The sequence below is a fragment of the Alligator sinensis genome, unplaced genomic scaffold, assembly GCF_000455745.1.
Source record: "Alligator sinensis unplaced genomic scaffold, ASM45574v1 scaffold87_1, whole genome shotgun sequence".
In the NCBI taxonomy this organism is placed as follows: Eukaryota; Metazoa; Chordata; order Crocodylia; family Alligatoridae; genus Alligator; species Alligator sinensis.
Window position 1 is genome coordinate 2,284,355 of NW_005841929.1, and position 21,067 is coordinate 2,305,421.

The following is a 21,067-nucleotide window of genomic DNA, read 5'->3' on the forward strand; positions in this document are numbered from 1 at the left end:
TCAAAGGTCAGGAGGCATTTTTTTTAAAGGGGCAATGCTGTCCCTTTAAAACAGGCTTGGAGGGAGCTTGTTCTGACCTCTGATTGGACAAACTGAGGCCTGTCTTCAGAAATCAGAGTAATCCTGGGTGATTTTATCCCACTCCACTTCTCTAAATCTGCTGCTGTTGCTGCTCTGCAAGGAGATTAAAGGGCTCACAGTGGATTATGTAGGGGCTGCGGCTGCTGCAGAGCTCCCTCAAGTCTTTTCCATTTCTGCAGGACGCAAGCTGGACTGAACCCAGTGGTCACCCTGGCAGCCATGGGAGGCCTCTTCTGAACCTGCCCTCCAAATACCTCTAGAGAATTCATCTGCTGCAGCTGGATGGAGCTCTGCTGTCCTATTGCAGCTACCCTCTACTTGGAGGGGGACAGCGAGGAGGGACAGCACTGAGAGGTGGCTGCATGTGGCCTAAGAGGTCCCCACGACTCTGCTTCTCAGCCTGATCCCTGACCCCCAGCAGGACACCATGCTGGGTCCTGCCTGGACAGTGCTGGGACCTTCCTAGGGTGGCAAACCTGGCTGGGAATCTATGTTTCTGCACTGGACCTGTTGCTGATAGGTGTTGCATGGAGGATGGTGCCAGAAGTCATCCTGTGGCTTTTTCCCTTGCTTAGCTGTCTCCTGCCCTCCGCCAGGTCCCAGATGAAGATACCACTAGAAACGTAAGTGGTTCCCTCCCACCTCTCTCCAAATACTCTTCTGCCCTCTATGGCTCACACTACCCTGCCCTGTCTACCTTCACTACTAGTCCCCTTCTGCACCTTGCCCTTCATCATCCCCTTTCCTTGCAGTGCTTTTGTCCTTCCTTGTAACAGCATCACTGCCTTGCCTGAAAGAACCACCGTCACTCTCACCTTTCACAAAGATAACTCTTGGCTTGAAGCCAGCAGAGCTTAACTTGTATGAAAAATCTCTTTTATTTATTTATTCATTTGGCCCGATTTCATGCTCTGGATCCAAAACCTTTTCAGGTCACTGGATCCAGGCTAGAGTGGGAATCAGTCCCACTGGACCTCACAGGAAAAATATTGTTTTCACAATATGCAGTACAACCTGGTGCTCTGGTTGCCAGACTGTGGTATGTGTATCTCTGAGTGTAGGTGAGCTTGGTATTCCCTCACTTCACTTCACAACCACTTTTTAAGATTGCGGGTTGTTGCCCAGTGATGTTTGGGTGCCACTGATGGACAGGGCAAAGGACTGGGTCTCCAGAGACCTCAGTTCATTTCTTGGCTCTGACCCTGGTCTGCTCATGACCTTGGGAAAATTACTTCTTCCTTGTGCCTCGCTTTCCCCATTTGTAATAAAAAGGAGGGAGAGGATAATGATACTGTCTTACATTCTTTATGAAGTGCTATATAAAAGCTAAAGACTGCTATGATATCCAATAGTATCTGTTCCAATTCCTCAGCTCTGCCTGGTACAGCAGGTAGATTTAGTTTAAAGATGCTTGGGAGAGCTGGAGGCCAGTGTAGACTCCTTATTTATGCAGCTTTGTAACAGCCCTTACGGCCATAGCACAGAGCAGGATCTGGAACTCTTATGAGATAAAAGGAATCAGTGAGTGAAGTTGTACCTTGTCAACCATCTTTTTTTCTGTTAGATCAAGATGGTCCAGGTCAAGGCTTGTTGTTCCTTTTACTTCTATGTATGTATGCTACTGCACCTTTACCCCAGGTCCATACAACACTATACCAAAAGTTTTCCTAGCAATCACTAACATGTGCAGCATATGTACATGCACACATTTACTTTAGTGTATGGGCAGGCTGATCACTTAATCTCCTTGGGCTTCCTTTCCTTATCAGTAAAATGGAAACAATGGCACTTATCTGCCTTTTTAAAGCACTTTAAAATCTCCAGATGGAAAGCACCATAGCAGTGCGAAATACTATTCACCTTGTATTGTATGCATCACATTTGGGTGCACATATATACATGAACATATATGAATTTATGTACAGACTTTCCTACCACATGCTTTGGTATGTGCATACAGACGTGTATGTATTCTATACTTGTGTGCGTGTGTGTATGCATGTTCTCTGCATGTTGGTATGCATACTCTTCCTTAGAGTCATGTCATGGATAGTTGTCGAGGGGCTCTATTCTACAAAGTAAGCCATATTGGCTTTGAATCCTTATTTGGCAGATTGCCATGACACTAACAGGTCTGAATAAATAGAGTTAAAAAAATCTGACTTTATTAAGCTGATTTAAGCAACTTAAATCCTCTAAGATTAAAAATATAATGGTCACATTGTGTGTAAATGTTTATATGGGTCTTTTTTTCTGAAGGGGAAGAGATCTGGATATTTCTGCATGCCAGAATAGCTTGGCTCAGAGAGCAGAGAACACTGTTGTGCCTGGAAATTTTGTTTCTCAGGACAATGACTTTGGGAGGCAAAAAAAATATTTTCCTATAAGGGCTGAAAAAATTGATATTGTATTGGAGAAAGAGTTCTATTAGCTTAACTGGCAGAAGAAATCTTAGGTTTCTTCCTGAGACTGAAAGGAGTGTTTTGCACTCAAATGCCTTAAGGCTTCTTGTTTCAAAAGGACCAACAAGTAATTTCTTCATTGGAATCTTTCCTGTACTGACCAAGAGTTCCAGTGCTTTGTAGCCCCTCTCAGGGACTTTACCCTGGGTTTCTCATGAAACTGTACCATAAACTTTACCCGGCTCTTGCTGATCTTTTGGGTTTCTGAAGTAGGATGGTGAGATTACAGAGTAGTGATTACCTCTTATCTGCCCTCCCTTGCCTCTCCCAAATCTGTGAACTCTTGTTTGCTCTGTTGTGCAACTGTCTTTAATTTATACCAATTTGTGCATATTATTATGTTTCCATTGACAAATGTCCAAAAAAGCAACTCTAAAAATTCAGCTAAAAAGAACCTTTGCAAGGAAATAAACAGTTCACTCGTAAATACACTTTTTCACCTACACAGAATAAAATTCAAGAAGTTATACATTGGGACTGATTAAGTTAACAAACAGCTCTGTGTATGCAGTAGGTAAATATTGCATAGAAATACCTTTCAGTCTTGAAATCTGCAGTATTAAGAAGACTTTGAATCATGAGTCAGGTACATACTAGATTTCTGTGGTCCCTAAGCTGATCATACAGGCTAGGGTAAGGCCTTCCTTTTGACTGCTTTTCACTGCCGAAAACCTTTGAGGGATTATAGGCAGGCAGTCTCTAACCAATCAGTTTTTGAGGTGCTTGGTTGTGACTTGTAGACTTTCAGTACCAAGCAAACTATGTGCTCCATTTCACAGAAATCCCTGCAAAGGAAATAAAATGAAGAAAAAAAGCTCCCGTGTGTCAGAACCAGATGCAGAGCTAAATTCATCCCTGATGTTATCATTGAATCATAGAATCAGTAGAATCATCAAAAACATAAAACATAGTTTTAACTTAATCATAGAAGTTGCCTCATTAACAAAACTACAGAGAAAGCTCTACCAAATAATAAAAGAATAAACTGGCCAGTTGCACACCTGGGCTAGGGACAGACATACAAAAAGCCTGAGCCTGAATTGATTCAATCTTTGTAGGTTTGTCTAACCTGGCTAGGCTAAATCACTTTGTAACTGCACAGACATCTCAGATATGCGGGCACATGCATGCAGTGGCTCAGGCTAGAAGCTGGGGGGTAGTAGAGTAACCCTCCCTTCCCTTCCACAAGGCTGAGCTGAGGGGGATGTGGCCAGGGTTCAGTAGGATAAGGGTGGGGTTCCCCCCCTCCATTTATCAGCTCTGTTATCAGCATTTATTACCCCATCAGAAAACAAACATGCTCTTTCATTAGTTCAAACTCTTCTTAAACAAAGAAGGAAGGGAGGGATATTACCAGCTGAGCTGTTGATAAGCGCCATAAAGCCCTATCTGCCACAGCACGGACCGCAGCCAGCATGTTGTCTGCTAGATAATGCTGTGTGTCTGTGTAAGGCAGAGGAGACAGGGGATCCCTGCTTAGCAGGGAGTGGTGAGGGGAGGGGGAGAGCAGGAGGAAGCCAGGCAGATGCTGCTGTGCCTGCAAGTCTCTGCCAGAGCTGCAGCCAGGGAGCAGAGGGGAGGGGCCAGCTCTGCTGTGTAACAGAGAGCATGCCAGGATGCTGGGGGAGTCTGATTTAATTGAAACCAGCAAGGGACCTGGGATCGACATTGCATAAACCAGTTTGAGCCAAATCAGTTAAGTCTGATACAGGTTTCCCTTGCTTTATGTTGTACATGCGTTCCTGGAAAGTGGCATATAACTCATATTCACATAAAGGGAACCCACTTTACAATGTAACAAATAGGGATACGTTCCAAGACTTTGACTGTACTGAGCCCAGACCCATTTCTACCACTTTTACAAGACAATTTTGGTACTCACCAACAGTAAACAGTACACACAAGCACAGGACACTATCATAATGGGGATGGCAACTACAGAAACACGTGTCACAGTCAATGAGTGAGGAACATAGATCCACACAGGTGACTATATTTTGGTGTGCATCACTCCCACAATGCACCACACTGATCACATAACAGTGAATTTACTCTCATATAATAAATTTTTAGTATAGAAAGGGTCATCGTATAAGAGTGAATTCACACATACAAAACCTGCATAAAGCAAGGGAAACCTGTACTAGATTCAACCAGGTTTATCTCAAACCAGTTTCAGCCATTTTCAAACCGGTTTATGCGCATTGAACAGCTGTTCTGCCACAGGTTTAAAGCAGTTTCTGATCACTTAAGCTGGTTTATGTGTAATGTCTGTTCCTAGCCCTGGAGACAAAGTAACAGAAAACATACCTGATAGATGAATGGATAGATCAGTTGCATGAAACACTTTTGGGGGCATAAAACCAAACACCCACCAGCTGGGTTGAAGCACAACTGACTGATGTGATGATGAACAGGTATACAGGGCTAACTTGTGTGTGACATTGTGTCCCCTCTCTTGATTCATCACCAGCTTGTTCAAAAATTTGCAAAGCAGAATTGATATCTGGAATCCAGCCCTGCAAAACTGTATTCATAATTTACAAATAACATTTCTGATGGGCAAGCTCAACCTCACAACAACCATCTATGTCTGAACATCACAAGTTGTTTTCCTTCCCCATTCCCAGGACAATTCTGCATGTAAATAGAGGCCTGGTTGCTAACAGCTACAAATGAAATTTCTGTGCAATGTGGTGAATTTTGGATTGTTTTAATTTCTCATAAGAATGAGAGACAAATGCAATCTAACATTTATTCAAATCTCCATCCCAAATCACTGGTTTCTATAAAGTATCCTGTAATTTGACTTTGGTATACCCTTTTGCACTTTCACCAGTAGCCCTCTTGTGATGTTAACTTGTTTCTGCCCTTCTGTCTGCCTACACACACCCTCCATTTACATCTCCATTATGTGTGCCCCATGTCTTCAGTTGTCTGCCTACATTGTCTCCCCTGACTCCCTTATAATGCACTCCCATGTGTCTTCTCATGGCTCATCCCTTCCTTTTTGACCATCTATTCATCATCTTCTAGCTCTCCAGGTTGGAGTCTGGTTCCCCCTTTCTGTCTCTGTGGTCCTTTCAGTAGCTGCTGCCTTCCCAGAGTGCACTTTGCTCCACCAGCAGTGGCTGGATGTGGGCACATTTTGGTGGCCTGGCTGCAGAAGCAGACTGATATAGGCATAGCCTAAAACAAAAAACCCTGGTAGGTGATAAAATTGCTTTTGTTGGTAACCATGCTGCAGTTATCTCTGCAAGTCCCATGCTTTGGTTTCTTATCATTTCCTTTTTTCTAGTAAGAATAAGATTTTGAACCTTGTGGTAAAATTCTCATTCTAACATTAAAAGTCTTGTATAAGCAAATTGTGAAACTGGCTGCTTCAGGTGGCCATTAGATTAAAAGCTGATATTAGGGCAATCAAGCTCTCAGGCTTCAGGGGGCAGAAGCTGATTGTCACAAGAACCTGGAAAATATTCCCCAACTGTACCTCATTTCAGTGGTGAGCTAGGTATATTGTTTTTACTTTCCAGCTTTTCTTCAAACACAGCCAAACTACTGGGCTTGACAGCACAGCAGTCTGAATTGGAGCAGTAAATGCTGTCTTTACATCAAACACATATAGGCTGCATTTTTTTTCAGATTAAAAACATGGTATGGCTGACAAATGATGCAGAAAGCAACATATTCACTCTAAAAGCCACCAAAAAAAATCGCTGATTTCAGTGGGAAGAATCTCACCTAGCACTTTAAAGGATGGATACCTGATTCACTGTGCTGTTATACCAGTTATACCCCAGTGCAACTCTGTGCCATTTGCTGCTTTACACTGGCATAAACCTGGCAGTGGAGAATAGGTACTCTAGGTTTCATGTGTTCCTAAATCTGAGAGGAACTCACTGAAAATGGTAGGTAAAAATCTGTACCTCATGAATAACTGGTGTGTTCTGATGAGTGCAGATGGTATTCCATAAAGTAGACCCCTCTTAAGTGAACCTTTGTTAAAGGAACTGAGTGTAGGTGGAACTGCCTAGTGTGATTCATCTAACAGATTTGTGATTAAGTATTCAATTAATTACAACAGCCATCTATTCTAATGAGGAGGGGGATGTGCTCAGTGTGCACATCTCTGCATGGTGTTGCTATTGCCAATTATTTATAGGATGGCATAAATGTTCATGGTGCTTTACAGAGCAGTAAGACATAAGCCAGAATCTGCTTTCACTTCACACCAGTCTCAGTCTGGAAGACCTCCAGGGAAAGTGCCCTGGATTTTGGATTCACACTGAAGTAACCAAGCTCACAGTCTAGTTCATTGTCCCTTCCCCAAATATTATGGAGTCTAAGGGCAAATCCAGATATCCCAATTGCAAGCTTGCTGGGTCCTTTCTCATGCTAGCTAACATCTCAAGTTAGCTAACTCTTGTTAGCATCAACAAATTGTGACTTAGGGTGCAGACAGAAGTAACAACTAAAACATTTCAAATGCCATTTAAACACCTCAAAGGGCCATCTGTACAAATGTACATGCTTTGAAATGCTCCAAAAGCAGATGAAGTGCTAAAAAATAACTCTCAAACTTTTCACAAGAGCCAGTAATGTAACAAATAGTTGGTGATTGGGACCCCGGGCACTCACTTAAAGGTGTTGCATGAATACCAGCTGCCACCGTTGCAGATGGGCTGGCCCAGCTGCTGCAGCCACCACAACTGGCCCAGCCTCTGTCACCGCTGCTATTGCTCAGAGTGCAGACACTGGCTGTGTTGACTTGACACATGCCAGATCAACATTCAGAATCTCAATATTGCGTTGTTAGAAAGGAGGGCATGATACAAAATTATATGCGCAAACAGAAACTACACAAACACTCTATGGCACACATGCACATACACAGACACACAACCACACACTTCTGTGGCTGTGTGTTCACACTAGGGGGCATTTGGGGTAACTTGGGCTTGAGGTTACTTGGGGTCATGGTGCTGCTGTTACTCGGGGTCAAGGTGCTGGGGTTACTTAGGATCACTTAGTGCCCCAGGGTTACTCGGGGTCACCTGGTACTGGGGTGGAAGCGAGGGAAAAAGCCAGTGTTTTGGAGGTGGCAGAGAGGAAGCTGAGATGGCAGAGACAGACAGACAGACAGACAGAACAGAAGTCAGAGGGGCAGAAAGCAGAGATTGGAGCAGGGCCAGGAGGTCAGTAAGACAAAAACCCAACTCAGGGTTCCAGAATAACAGTTTTATTAAACAGGCAACACACTACACAGCCCCACAAAGTTATTGGTTCCCACACACACGCACAAACACTCACACACACACCCCCTCCACACAATGGTAGCAGGAAAGGAAAGGCTTAATGGAGGGATTTGAGGCCCAGGTAGGCAGAGACAGAGTTCAGGTCCCTTGCTTGGGGGAAGAAGGTAGGTGATAGCTACCTATCCCAGGCTGAGAGTTGATCTTCGATGGTCAGTCGGGGTCTTCTCTAGCAAGGTGTTGTCCAAAGCGGGGTCGCCAGCAGGGCCTCTGGGTGGATAGGTGGCATGATGTAGTGTTGGTCCAGATGGAGAGGGCATCCCAAAGAGATCACATTATCCCACCCTTTTTATAGGGGTGGGCTACCTGTGTCTCCCATCAGAAGGACATGTCCAGGCAAGGACAATCCTGCTCAGATGCATACATGCAGATCCAGGTGTCCTCATTGTCTGGTGGGACACAATGGTGGAGTTGCTGGTTTCTGTAGGGTCTTTGTCTTCCAAGTGTTGGGTTCCTGCAGGTTCTTTATCTTTCAAATGCTGGGTTTTGTCTCTGTTCCTGGGTGAGGTCTGTGGTTCCTGGGTGAGTCAATGCAAGGCAATGGTCCGGTCATTGAGTTGATGGTCTGATCATTGAGTTGATCATTCAGTAGAGGCCTGCTACCATTATGCCTCAAGCACCCTCATTCATTCAGGAACCAATTTACATGAAACTGGTTAGACATGAGTCACAGTTACAACATACTATACAATAGGTTATACCTGGGCAGAGGACACAAGATGGAGGCTTGACATACAAAATGGAGACTTGACATTACTTGACTACTTTACAGACACATTAAATCATATGAATTCAATATAAAACTGTAAAAATCAACACAAACGTAACAACACTATTTACATTATAAAAGGGGCTTTTTACTATAAGGGAGTATAAGAACTTAGCTTACCTATGACTAACTATAACTACTTATAAGGGATAGAGGGGGCAGAGAAAGACTCAGAAATGGTTGGGGAAGGGGAGGGAATGTATTTTTAAGTAAACAAAAAAAAGAAAAACCTGGGGGTTTTGCTACAGTTGTTATACCTGGGACAGGTTTAAAACATGGCTATGGCTGACAAAGGATGCAGAAAGCAATATATTCACTCTACAAGCCAAAAAAAAATCACTCATTTCAGAGTGAGAAGAATTAAAAAGAAAGACAGGGACAGGGCATCCACAGGTCCTTCAGCATCCCACAGTGCTCTGCTCCCTGCCCTGCCTCCACAGAGGAGGAAGGGAGAACAGGGTGGACAGTCTGTCAGGCTGACTGACAACTTGCCAGCCTATCCAGCTGCTGGGTTCTGAAGCACTGTTGGTGTCTGAGGTGCTGCTGGGGACCCATTGGGATCGCCACACCTCCCACCATGACCTGTGTCCATCCCACACAAAAGACTTGGAATTCTGTTGGCAGGGAGACCTCCTCACTATCCCTACCCTTTACCAGAGCCCTGCTGACATGGGTCCCCTGCCACCACTGGTGCCAGGCATTCTAGTCCCAAATGCCCCCTCTACCTCTTGCCTGTGGCAAGTGGAGGAAAGGAAGAGTTCAGGGGATGGTGGCTGAAGAGCTACAGTTCTCATGGCAGGGAGCTCCCATCTATGCTCCCCTGCCAACCTCCTGCTGACTTCACACTGTTGCCCTCTGCTCCAGCAAGAGAAATCCTTTGCTCCCCGTAGTGCCTACTGGCAGGACAGTCATAGCTGCTCAGCCACTGAAATTTTGAAATAGTCCAGCTGAAGGGTATAAGAAGGGATATACATATGTCCCCTGGCTGAAGTGCTACCCTTTTACCCTTTTGAAACCTTTCCAAGCCTGTTATACCTAGAAAAGTTTTTTAAATTACTTCTGTCCTCACCCTTAGTAAAACCCTCAAAATCTGATATTGTGTTAAAACAGCCTATTGATTAAAGCCCAGGCTGCAGAGTGGGAAAGGAGAATAGTGGTTTGTTACTCAATTATGGTGTGTTTTACCAGCAGCTCAGAGACAAATGTAATCACTATGCCTTCAGTGTTGTAGGTATGCAGGGTGATTTTCATACAGAAGACAAGCTTCTATTGTAGGAGAATAGTGTCATTGGGACATGATGCAACTCACCTTCCTGAGGTATTAACACCACTGGTTTTTCTTTTTTTCCACTGTAGGGTGAAGTCCTGGGCAGATACCTTTGGTGGGGAGTTATATGCCATCTCAACAAAGTATTCGGGCTCTCTCCTATTGCAGAAGGTAGGCAAGTCCTGCAAAGGAGCTTTGCAGGTGTCAGATTTCCCTTTTTCTTCAATTATTTCTCTCTGTCCTGGGGACACCAGGGAGAGAGAGGAAACACACGTAGGTCTCCACTAACTTTGAAGACCATTTAGGTTTGCTTCCTAATCTCTACCCTGTAACCTTCATAGGGCCAGAGTGATGCCACTAGATTACATTGCAGTAAACAAGACTGTGTCAAACTTACACCCTATCTTGACAGGTTTCACTGGCTCACTTACCATTTCTGGTTCTAACTCTGAAATGCTCTGGTTTTTAACACTCTGCCTAAGTATTGTTCAGTTTTCCTGTCTGACTCTGAATCCACCTCTGTCCCCTTAGGACCATTCAGTCCTCTCCTCCATTACTTACTGCATACCCACCTATTCCCCATCTGTTCACTCTGACCTAACACCTGATATTGTCCTCTTGTTTTCTAAGTTATCTCAGCAAGGAGTTCCTGGTTCATTTCTCATATGTTCTTCTCCCTGTGGGTCCCTTACATCTCTTTAAATCTTGCTTAAAAACTCTCTGTTTCTTGAGTTTCAGAGTAGTTCCTAGAATTATAGAATCAAAGGACACGTCTACATGAGACGCTTAACTTCACATTAGCATAGTTTACTGAGAAGTAAGCATGTGCACAGCGGTGATGCGTAGGGTGCACGGGGGTGCATGTGCACCCCCTGACAGCCAGCACTCCATGGTTAGGTGATGGGCAGGGGGGCAGGTGGGAGCACCAGTGCCCAACCTGTGAGCACCGGCTGGAGAGTGGGGGCACCAGGAAAAGTTCCACTGGCACTTCCAGGTGTGCCGCTGATTCTCCCCTATCCCCACCGCGGTTGACAAGACCAGTTGCTGACTGGCTGCTGGGGGGACACATGCTTCCCTGACTCAGGAGGCACCAGCAGCCCATGCATGTGCATCTACACGTGCACATGCTTACTTTGCAGTACACCTCCCTAATCCCCAGTAAATCTGCTACCTGCAAATGCAAGTAGCAAATTTACTCAAGATTAGTAACAAGCTCCTTAGCTCCCACTAATGTCCCCCTGCCCCAGCAGCAGGGAGCTTCCAGCCCCCTCTCCTTAATCACAATTGCAGAGCAGGGGCTGGGTGCCCTGACTCTGCAGTTGTGGAGAGGGGGCTAGGAACAGGCTGGGAGTTTGTTGTCAGCCCCTGCTTCATGATCGCAACCCCCCAATCCACAAGGACTGGGAACAAAGTCTGTGGAAACAAGCTCCCCAGTCCCCACTCCATGACCACAATTGAAAGCGTGGAGCAGGGACTGGGAGCCCCCTGGATGGGGACAGTTTCCTGGCCAGCCTAGAGCTGACTGAAGCATGAGCAGCCTGGAGGTAGCTGGAGACCGTCCTGTTTTGGGCAGTCTTGAGCCAGCTCCCGGCTGCACGTGCAGACTTCCCTGTGCAGCCCAGGCCTGGCCAGAAACTGTCCTGGTCAGGGGCAGGTCCCAGCCCCCTGCCCTGATCAGGTGATCGAGGCATGGGGCTTGGAAAGAGCTGCAGCGATGGGGTAGGTGCCAGCCCCTGTCCTGATCCACTAGCTCATAGCTAGTTGCTAGCTGTTCCACCAGTGGATCGGGGCTGGGGGCTGGGACCTGCCCCTCCCCTGGAGTTATTTCCAAGGCCTGAACCCTTATAAGGAAGCCAGAGTCAGGAGCTCCCTGCTGCTAGGGCAGGGGAACATTGTCCCTGCTCCACTCCAGCAGCAGGCAGCCCACAGGGGCCAGGAAGTGCTCCCTGCCAGCTGCTGGGCTAGCACACAGGGGGGGCCTGGAGCTTCCCATAGGGGTGGCAGAGGCCCATTGCGGCACTGCAGGGAACTGGGTGAAATCTGCTCCTTAATCACCATATGTGTAGATGAAACCTTTACTCCAGAGTATTTTGCACCACAGTAAATTTGGGCCAGAGTAAATGCATGTGTAGACATGCCCAGTGAGTTGGAAGGGATATCAAGGGTCATTTAGTTCAACCCTCTAAACAAATGCAGGATGTGCTGTTTACTATGTTATTCCAGATAAATGCCTTTCCAGCCTCTGTTCCCTGAAGCAATTGTGATGCCAGGTCTTAAAGCAGTTATATAAAACTAACATAACTCAGAACTAATTAGTGCTTCACCCTGACTAGCTTATCAGGCATGGTTCTCTAATCCATAATTCTGCAACTTCAGGACAAGAAATGTAAACTTCATATCCTCCAATTCTTAAGCTTTCCAGGAGCCAAAAACCTTCTGATTGGGAACATTGGGCCAAATTTTTGGCTGACTTAAGTGTTGCAGCTTCAGTGCCTTCAATGGAATTTTGCCCATTTACAATAGCAGGGACTTTGACCCATTATCTTTGATTCACAAGGTCCATAAACTCAGATAGAATATACTGTAAATTGGTTAACATAGCAAAAATACGTCTTAGGTTTTCACTGAAATTAACAGCTTGTTAATAATCTCAAACAATGAGTTTGCTTACTACAAGTTTGAATCTCTAAATTCTGCTTACAGATAGCTAACTTGAAGCCTGTATGTGTGACTTGGGGAAGTGATATACAGGAAACCCTTGGTATTCACGGGTTCAGCATTTGCGGTTTCAAATATTCATGAATGCCAAACCCACATTTTAAATACACTCGGAAGGCACAGTTATCATCCTAATGACCCCAACATCAAGGGGCCTCTCTTTTAAAAAGAAATTGGGGACTTCTTTTGGGGAATAAGAGTATGTAAGTCAGAATAGTGTCCACACTGAATTCCAGTTACACTGTAAAACTGGCTAGTACCAAAGCATGTGTCACACTGATGGCTCTTGTGATAGTAAAAGGTGGTGTAGGCAGACTGTCAATCATGGTCAGGAACCTGGAAAGCCAGTATTACCCTCGTCCGGTTGCTCTTAGCTGTAATTGCTTTTCCTCTGGCAGCAGTTCAAGGAACAGAGCCATGTGCCCTACCTGAGAAGATTGTATATAAGTTAAATTTGCCGTATGCTGGCTGCATGCTGTAGGCAAAATCTGAGTATGTGGGCAGTACCTGGCTAGGCTAAATCACTTTGTAACTATACAGACATCCCCTCTGGACTGAAAAAATGCCAGCACATGCCTGCAGTGGCTCAGGTTAGAAGCCAGGCTGCACTAGAGCAGCCCTCCCTTCCCTTCTACAGGGCTGAGCTGAGGGGGGATGGCCAGGCCCTGGCAGGATGCTGTGATTAGGAAGGGATTCCCCCCACTCATTGATAACAGAGCATTTATCAGCTCTCTTATTAGCATTTAGTGCCCCATCAGAAAACAAAGCCTCACTCATTAGTTCAAGCTCTTCTTAAATAGCTTTTTCCAAAGGAAGGAATGCAGGGACATTACAGTTGAGCTGTTGATTAGCTCCAAAAAGCCCTAAGTGGACACTGTCCTATCTGCCTTACACAGCATTAGCTAGCATATCACATGCTGGCTACAGTCCATGCTGTGGGAGAGAGCAGGAAGGGATCTCTCCTTAAGCAGTGAGTGGGAGTTAGGGGGAAGAGCAGCACGGGGAAGCCAGCAGACCCTGCTGTGCCTGCAAGTATCTACCAAGCTGCAGCCAGGGAGCAGAGGGGAGGGGCCAGCTCTGCTGTGGAGCAGAGAGCCCTGCCCAGCCCAGAGAGCATGCCCAGAGGCTGGGGGAGTCTGATCTAACTTAAACCAGCAAGGGGTCTGGGACAGAGATTGCATAAACTGGTTTGACCCAAATCAGTTAAGTCTGATACTACATTCAACCAGGTTTATCCCAAACCTGTTTCAGACATTTTCAAACTGATTTATGTGCACTGAATGTCTGTTCTGTTACAAGGAGGTACTACTTGTAGTAGGTACTACTTGTAGGATTGTAGGCACTACTATAATATTACTAAGAATGAAGGCAGGGCAGGATAGCACCTCACAGACTAACCCAGGGAAAATCCTAGAAACATTCATCAAAGAGGCTATATGTGACAAACTTGCAGAAGGTATGATACTGAATGACAGCCAGCATGGCTTCATAATGGGCAGGTCTTGTCTGACCAACCTCATTTCTTTCTATGATTAGGTGACTTGTCACCTGGACAAGGAAAAAGCAGTTGACATCATATACCTCGACATCCAGAAAACCTTTGACCTGGTATCCCACGAGGTACTGATCAGAAAACTGGAAGATATCAGGCTCAACTGCAGGACCACCAAGTAGATGTGAAACTGGTTGCAGGGTAGGATGCAGAGAGTCCAAGTGAATGGATTGGTGTCATCCTGGTGAGATGTGGGCAGCAGCATACCCAAAGGGTCGGTACTTAGTCCAGTGCTGTTCAATATCTTCATCAATGACCTGGATGATGGGGTGAAAAGCCCATTGGCCAAGTTCATGGACAACACCAAGAAATGGGGTTGTGCAGACACACCCGCAGATACGTTGCAGATACAAACAGACCTAGACAGGCTGGCATGTTGGGCAGAACTAAACCAACTGAGGTTCAACATAGAGAAATGCAAAGTGCTGCATCTGGGAAGGAAGAACCCCCAGCACACCTACAGGCTGGGCATCACTAACCTGACCAGCACTACAAATGAAAGGGATCTGGGGGTAACACTAGATGCCAGCATGAATATGAGCTGGCAATGTGACACAGTAGCCTCTAGTAGGGCTAATAAAACTCTGACATGCATCAATCGATGCATCTCCAGTAAAACCAAAGAAGTGATTCCCCACCTTTACTCAACATTGGTGCAGCTGCAGCTGGAATACTGCATCCAGTTCTGGATGTGCTAAAGCTTGGGAGGGTTCAGAGAAGGGCCCCTTTATGATCAGGGACTTGCATGGCAAGCCATACAAGGAGAGGCTGAGGGATCTCCATCTCTTCAGTCTAAAGAAAAGAAGGCTGAGAGGGGACCTGATTGCAGCTTACCACTATATCAGAGGTGTACATCAGGGGCTCGGTGAATAACTGTTCACCAGGGCACCCTGGGAGAAAACTAGAAACAATGGCCAAAAACTCCTGGAAGATACTTTCAGGCTGAACATTAGGAAAAACTTCTTCTCAACTAGGGTGTCCAGACTATGGAACAAGCTCTTCCCAGATGTGGTGCAATCATCTACCCTAGAGGTCTTCAAGAGAAGACTGGACGGTCACCTAGCTGGGGTCACCTGACCCCAGGTGTCTTTCCTGCTCATGCAGGGGGCTGGACCTGATGACCCTTCAGGGTCCCTTCCAGCCCTATGATTCTAAGTTTAAACCAGTTTCTGATTACTTAAACCGATTTATGTGTAATGTCTGTCCCTAGCCCATGGCTCTACCTCCAACTCAGCCACTGACTTGCTGTGCAGCTGTAACCAAGCCATTTCTCTCCGTGCCTCTCTTTTCCTTCTGTGTGTCGTCTCTTTAGACTGAAGGTTGTTTGTAGGGCTGCGCAAAATTTTGCCGGCCATTTTGTTTCGACACTGTTTCGACTGATTTTGAGGTTGAAACAGCAAAATCGAAATGAAACAACGGGCCTCAAAACAGCCTTGAAACAAAACGAGTCTAGTCGAAACATTTCAAAAGTTGAAATGTTTTGACCATAGTGCTGGGGATGAAAGTCAGTCCAGCTAGGCTAACTTCCCATTCCCAGTGCTAGACCGAGCGGGGGACAGGAAGTCAGCCCAGCTGGGCTGACTCCCTGTCCCCAGTGGATCTAGTGAAACGTTGAAATGGAGTTGAAAAAGCCTCACTGTTTAGACAAAGCAAAACGGAACAGCTGTTTCGAATCGAAATGAAATTCAATATGAAATGCTGTTCCGTCAAAACCTCGAAACTCAAGGTGAAACGGAACGGTGCAATTTCACGGTGCCCTAGTTGTTTGGGCTAGAGATAGAACCAGGGATTGTAGGTACTACTATAATATTACTAAGAATGACGGCAGGGCAAGGTAGCACTTCACAGACTAACCCATTCAGAGTGGCATAAACTTTCATAAGCTATAGCTTACTTCATTAGATGCAATGAATGGACTTGCAGAGAGCAGGGGTCCTAAACAGACTGAAGGAAATTAATTTAAATATAATGGATAGGGAAAGGGGGAGGAAAGGAAGGGAGCAGTGCTGAGAGAGGCCAAGGTACATTGAAGAGATCAAATGGGATAAACAAAGCAGTTAATTCAGTGAGGAACATAGTGGGTTATAAAAGCTAGTTCAGGTAATGAGATACAAATCCAGTCTCTGTTGAGACCATACTTAACATACCCAGTCTGTGGATGTTTTCTTGCTCTGCAATTTTGCATTCAAGTTGGTTTTTGAAGTTCTTCTGTTTAAGAACAGCTACTCTGAGGTCAGTGATGGAATGTCCAAGGAGGTTAAGGTGTTCTATCATTGGCTTTTGTGTCTTTCTGAGATTGATGTCAGATCATGTCAGAGCATTCTTTCATGTTGGGATCATCCCATCAATTTAGACAGCAGAGGAGCACTATGAGCAGACTATGGTATAATCCTGTATGCTATAATCTGTGTAATTTGGTCTAGTGATGATGTGGTTTGTATTGGTGAGGGGTCTCAGCTTGCATCTGGGTCTGTTACAAGGCCTGGTGCCTTGGTGAGAATAGGAGTTGGGTAACCTGTTGCTTGCGAGACACATTTGAGATTGGGGTGGGATCTCTGTAAGCCAGGAAAAGCTTGTACTCCAAGGCTGCCTTAAGATCATTCTCATTGACCAGGAGGTATTGAAGGTCATTAATGATGTGTCCCCACACAAAGCTGGGGTGTAGGTGACAACAAGAGAGATTCTGTTGTGCTTGTCACAGGGTTGGTATTATAGCAGGTCAGAGTGGGATCTGAATCTGGCTTTGTTGATTTGACTTGCTACATTTTTGGTACTGTCAGCATCCATAGATTCATAGATGTTAGGGTTGGAAGGGACCTCAATAGATCATCGAGTCCGACCCCCTGCAGAGGCAGGAAAGAGTGCTCGGTTCAGATGACCCCAGCTAGATGCTTATCTAACCTCCTCTTGAAGACCCCCAGGGTAGGGGAGAACACTACCTCCCTTGGGAGCCCATTCCAGATTTTGGCCACTCTAACTGTGAAGAAGTTCTTCCTAATTTCTAGTCTAAATCTGCTCTCTGCTAGCTTGTGGCCATTATTTCTTGTAACCCCCAGGAGCGCCTTAGTGAGTAGAGCCTCACCAATTCCCTTCTGTGCCCCCATGATGAATTTATAGGCAGCCACAAGGTCACCTCTCAACCTTCTCTTGCAGAGGCTGAAGAGGTCCAGGTGCCCTAGTCTCTCCTCATAGGGATTGGCCTGCAAGCCCTTAACCATATGAGTGGCCCTTCTCTGGACCCTCTCCAGGTTATCCACATCCCTCTTGAAGTGCGGTGCCCAGAACTGGACGCAGTATTCCAACTGCGGTCTAACCAGTGCCCGATAGAGGGGAAGTATCACCTCCTTGGTTCTGTTTGTCATGCATCTGCCGATGCACAAAAAAGTGCAGATAGCTTTGCTGATGACTTCATCACACTGACGACTCACGTTCATCTTGGAGTCCACTAGGACTCTGAGGTCCCTTTCCACTTCCATGCTACCGAGCAGGTCATTTCCTAGGCAGTAGGTATGCTGGACATTTTTCTTCCCTAGGTGCAGCACTTTGCATTTCTCCTTGTTGAACTGCATTCTGTTGTTTTCTGCCCACTTGTCCAACCTGTCCAGGTCTGCTTGTAGTTGTTCCCTGCCCTCCGCTTCCAGGTCGATACCAACCCATCCACCACCACTCTCTGGGTATGACTATCTAGCCAATTTGCCACCCACCAGACTGTGTAATCATCCAAGTCACAGCCTCTTAATTTGTTCACCAGTATGGGGTGGGATATCGTATCGAAGGCCTTCCTGAAGTCTAAGTGAACGATGTCTACCCCTACTCCTGCATCCAGGTGTTTTGAAACCTGGTCATAAAAAGAGACTAGATTAGTCAGGCATGATCTACCTGCTACGAACCCGTGCTGGTTTCCCCTCAGCATAATTTTTCTTGCTGGGCTCTCACATATATGAGCCTTAATAATCTTTTCAAAGACTTTGCCAAGGATGGAGGTGAGACTGACTGGCCTATAGTTGCCTGGATCCTTCTTCCTCCCCTTCTTGAAAATAGGGACTACATTGGCCCTTTTTCAGTCCTCCGGGACCTGGCCCATGCGCCACAAGCGTTCAAATATTCTTGCCAGTGGCTGTGCAATGACATCAGCCAGTGCCTTCAGTACCTTCGCATGGAGCTCATCCGGGCCTGCAACTTAAACGCATCCAGTCCTTCCAAGTGACTCTGCAACATCTCAGGGTGAACGCTTGGTAGTCTGGCGCCCTGCTGTTGCCTCTCTACTTCAGATCCCTAGAGTGTGCAATCTGGTCAGTAGGTTCAGAGTAGATAGGGTTGTAACACAGAGCTTAGCTGCAGCTAATGTATCTAGTGGTGTGACTAGGATACTAAGGATAACTGCCATTGCACCCAGGGGGCAGATAGAAAATAAAAAAAACACACCAAGCCTGGAAAAAACTTGTGTTATTAAGAGAGAAGAAGTGAGATTTATAACTGAAAAGTAACCCAGTCTTGACTAATGAACCCAACAAAATAGTCACAAAATAGTCACACTTTACTTGCCCTGCTCAAGGATCCTGAGTTCTATCCTATTAGAGAGAGAGGGCATTTTGTTTTTTTCTTGAACATGACTGAAGTCTGATGCAATACCAATGGACTGTGCTTTGCCAAAAATGGATTTAGAAATCAAGACAAGCGGCAGAGTGGGGCATTGTTTTGCTCAGTGCTTTCACAGCAAAAAATGCTATTCATTTACTCACCATCCCCACTTCCTGCAGGAGACAGAGCAGATTTCTAATTCAACACAGCCCTGCTCTCATTCCCTGAGCCATCTCCCCAAGTACCTAGACAAGTTGTTCCAGGAGCCTTTGGTAAAATATTGTACTAAACCTTACAGTATGAATAAACCTGCTGGGTGTGTCCAGACATGCAAGCACATGCACTTGCAGCAGCTCAAATAGAAGCGATGCAAATTTGATCTGGGGCTTTTTGCTTCAGCACACGTGCTCAAACATGCACTTTGATGCGAAGCAAATTGTGCCACTTGGGGCACAATAACCCTGCCTGGCTCCTCCCAGATCTTCAGCCAGGGGGAGCTAGAGCCTGGGGCCAGCACCTGTGCTGTCCCCAGCAATATAAAAAGCTACCCTGTCCTGGCCCTAGCAGTATAAAAAGCTGCCCTGGCAAGTAGCTCAGGGCTACTAGCTCTCAGGGGCTTCTGGGGCCCAGACAACTGGTACCTGGGGACACTACCCCTTGTGCCAGCTGGACTGCTGAAGCAGCCCTGAGAGTTCCCTGCACCCTCTACCCACTGCAGCAGTCTGGCAGTAGGGGATGTTGCCTAGTTGTGACCTGCTGTGCACCTGCCAGACTCGGATGGGGACTGCAGAGCCAGTAGAGGCATCTGCCCCTCTGGGCCAGCTGCCAGTGGACTGCGGTTGCAGGGTTGGCCTTTGTGCAGCACTACTGCCATGTGTGCCCCTGCCCGGCCATCTGGGCAGCTATCACATGGAAGATGTTTTGGGTGTGGTGGCCTGCTTTGAACTGTCAAAGCATGTCCTCCTGGCCCCATTTGTCCAGGAGGTCAGCCACAGCCAGATGGGTCCAAAATGCCACCTCTGAGCAGGCAGGGTCCTGCCACTGGCCTCCCTAGAAGGAATTCTGGTGTTCCCTATTAGAAAACTGAAAAATCCCTGATAAAAAAAATCCCAAAGTCACTCTGTAAAATACCCCCAAATCCATGTTCCTCCACAAGTAAAACAAAAGACAACTATAAAGACAGAGAGCAAGAAAGAGACAGTGATCAGTTGGACAATGTTTTATTGATATATCTTACAGTGTTAAAGCAAGTCTCTTATCATAATAATAAAGTGAACTCTAAATGCATATTTCATGAATTAATGAATATATGTTTTGCTGCATTCCCACAGGGCGATGGTCCCCACACAAGGGGTTTGGCCCTCTCGCAAGGGGTACGGCCCCCCAACAGGGGGTTCAACCCCCACACAAGGGGTACAGGCCCCCAACAGGGGGTTCAACCCCCAAACAAGGGGTTTGGCCCCCAACACTCTCACAAGGGGTACGGACCCCCAGAGGGGCTACCACCCCCCTTGCAAGGCCCACATGCCCTACCCCAGCCCCCCAATTGCTGCCCCACCTGGCCCTATCCCCCACCAGTTGCTGCAGCCAGGGTGGCTGGCGGGGATTGGGGGGCTGGGGGAGTGGGCAGGGCCGGCGGAGGTCCCCCCCCATGGTCCCTCCCCCCTCCTCTAGCCCCACGACCCCTTACTCATCAGCACCGGACCCTGGTGCTGAAACACGCAGCCTCACCAGCCGTGTGTTTCAGCACCAGGGTGAGGGGCCAACCATAGAGACACTCTGGCAGCCAGAGCATCTCTATGGAGGACCCAGCCTCCGGTTCCCTCGCTTTTTTAAACGTCGATTTTTTTAGACCCCTCAGGGGTCTCATTTTTTCCCCGCGCTGCAAGTTTGCAGCACAGGGAGCATTTTTTTGTTCCTGCACGTGCCTGTTGCCCCACCTCAAAGGAGTTTGAGGCAGGGCAAGAGGCACGAGCACACTCATGTGTACGCACCCATTGAAATACATTAAACAGTTCCTCAAGGAGACTAGATCCACAGACAGCCTTTATATAAGTCAACACACACACATACAAAAGTAATGAATGCAAGTTATGGTTGGCAAGTCACATGTACATAATAAGTCAGGAAATTCAAATACAAATATTTCCAAATCCATATTACCTCATTTGAACTCCACTGCATGTGTCATAAAGAGTATTTTTGGATCGCTGTATATGTAATCTGTATTGGATTTCCCTGCCACCCACGGGGTTTACAATGTAGAGGGCAAATCCTTAATCAGTACTCACTCTTTGCTCAGACAAAGCTCTCTTTGAAATCAGC

At 46.4% G+C, this 21,067-nt stretch overlaps 1 protein-coding gene across 1 annotated transcript in view; it reads left to right on the plus strand.

Annotated features, from left to right (window-relative positions):
* CACNA2D4 (calcium voltage-gated channel auxiliary subunit alpha2delta 4) overlaps positions 1-21,067 on the plus strand; it is a 185,464-nt gene that overhangs the window by 3,205 nt on the left and 161,192 nt on the right. The window contains exons 2-3 of the mRNA XM_025198807.1: positions 602-704; positions 9,981-10,062. Coding sequence (XP_025054592.1) covers positions 602-704; positions 9,981-10,062 — 185 coding nt within the window. The remainder of the gene's footprint in view (positions 1-601; positions 705-9,980; positions 10,063-21,067) is intronic.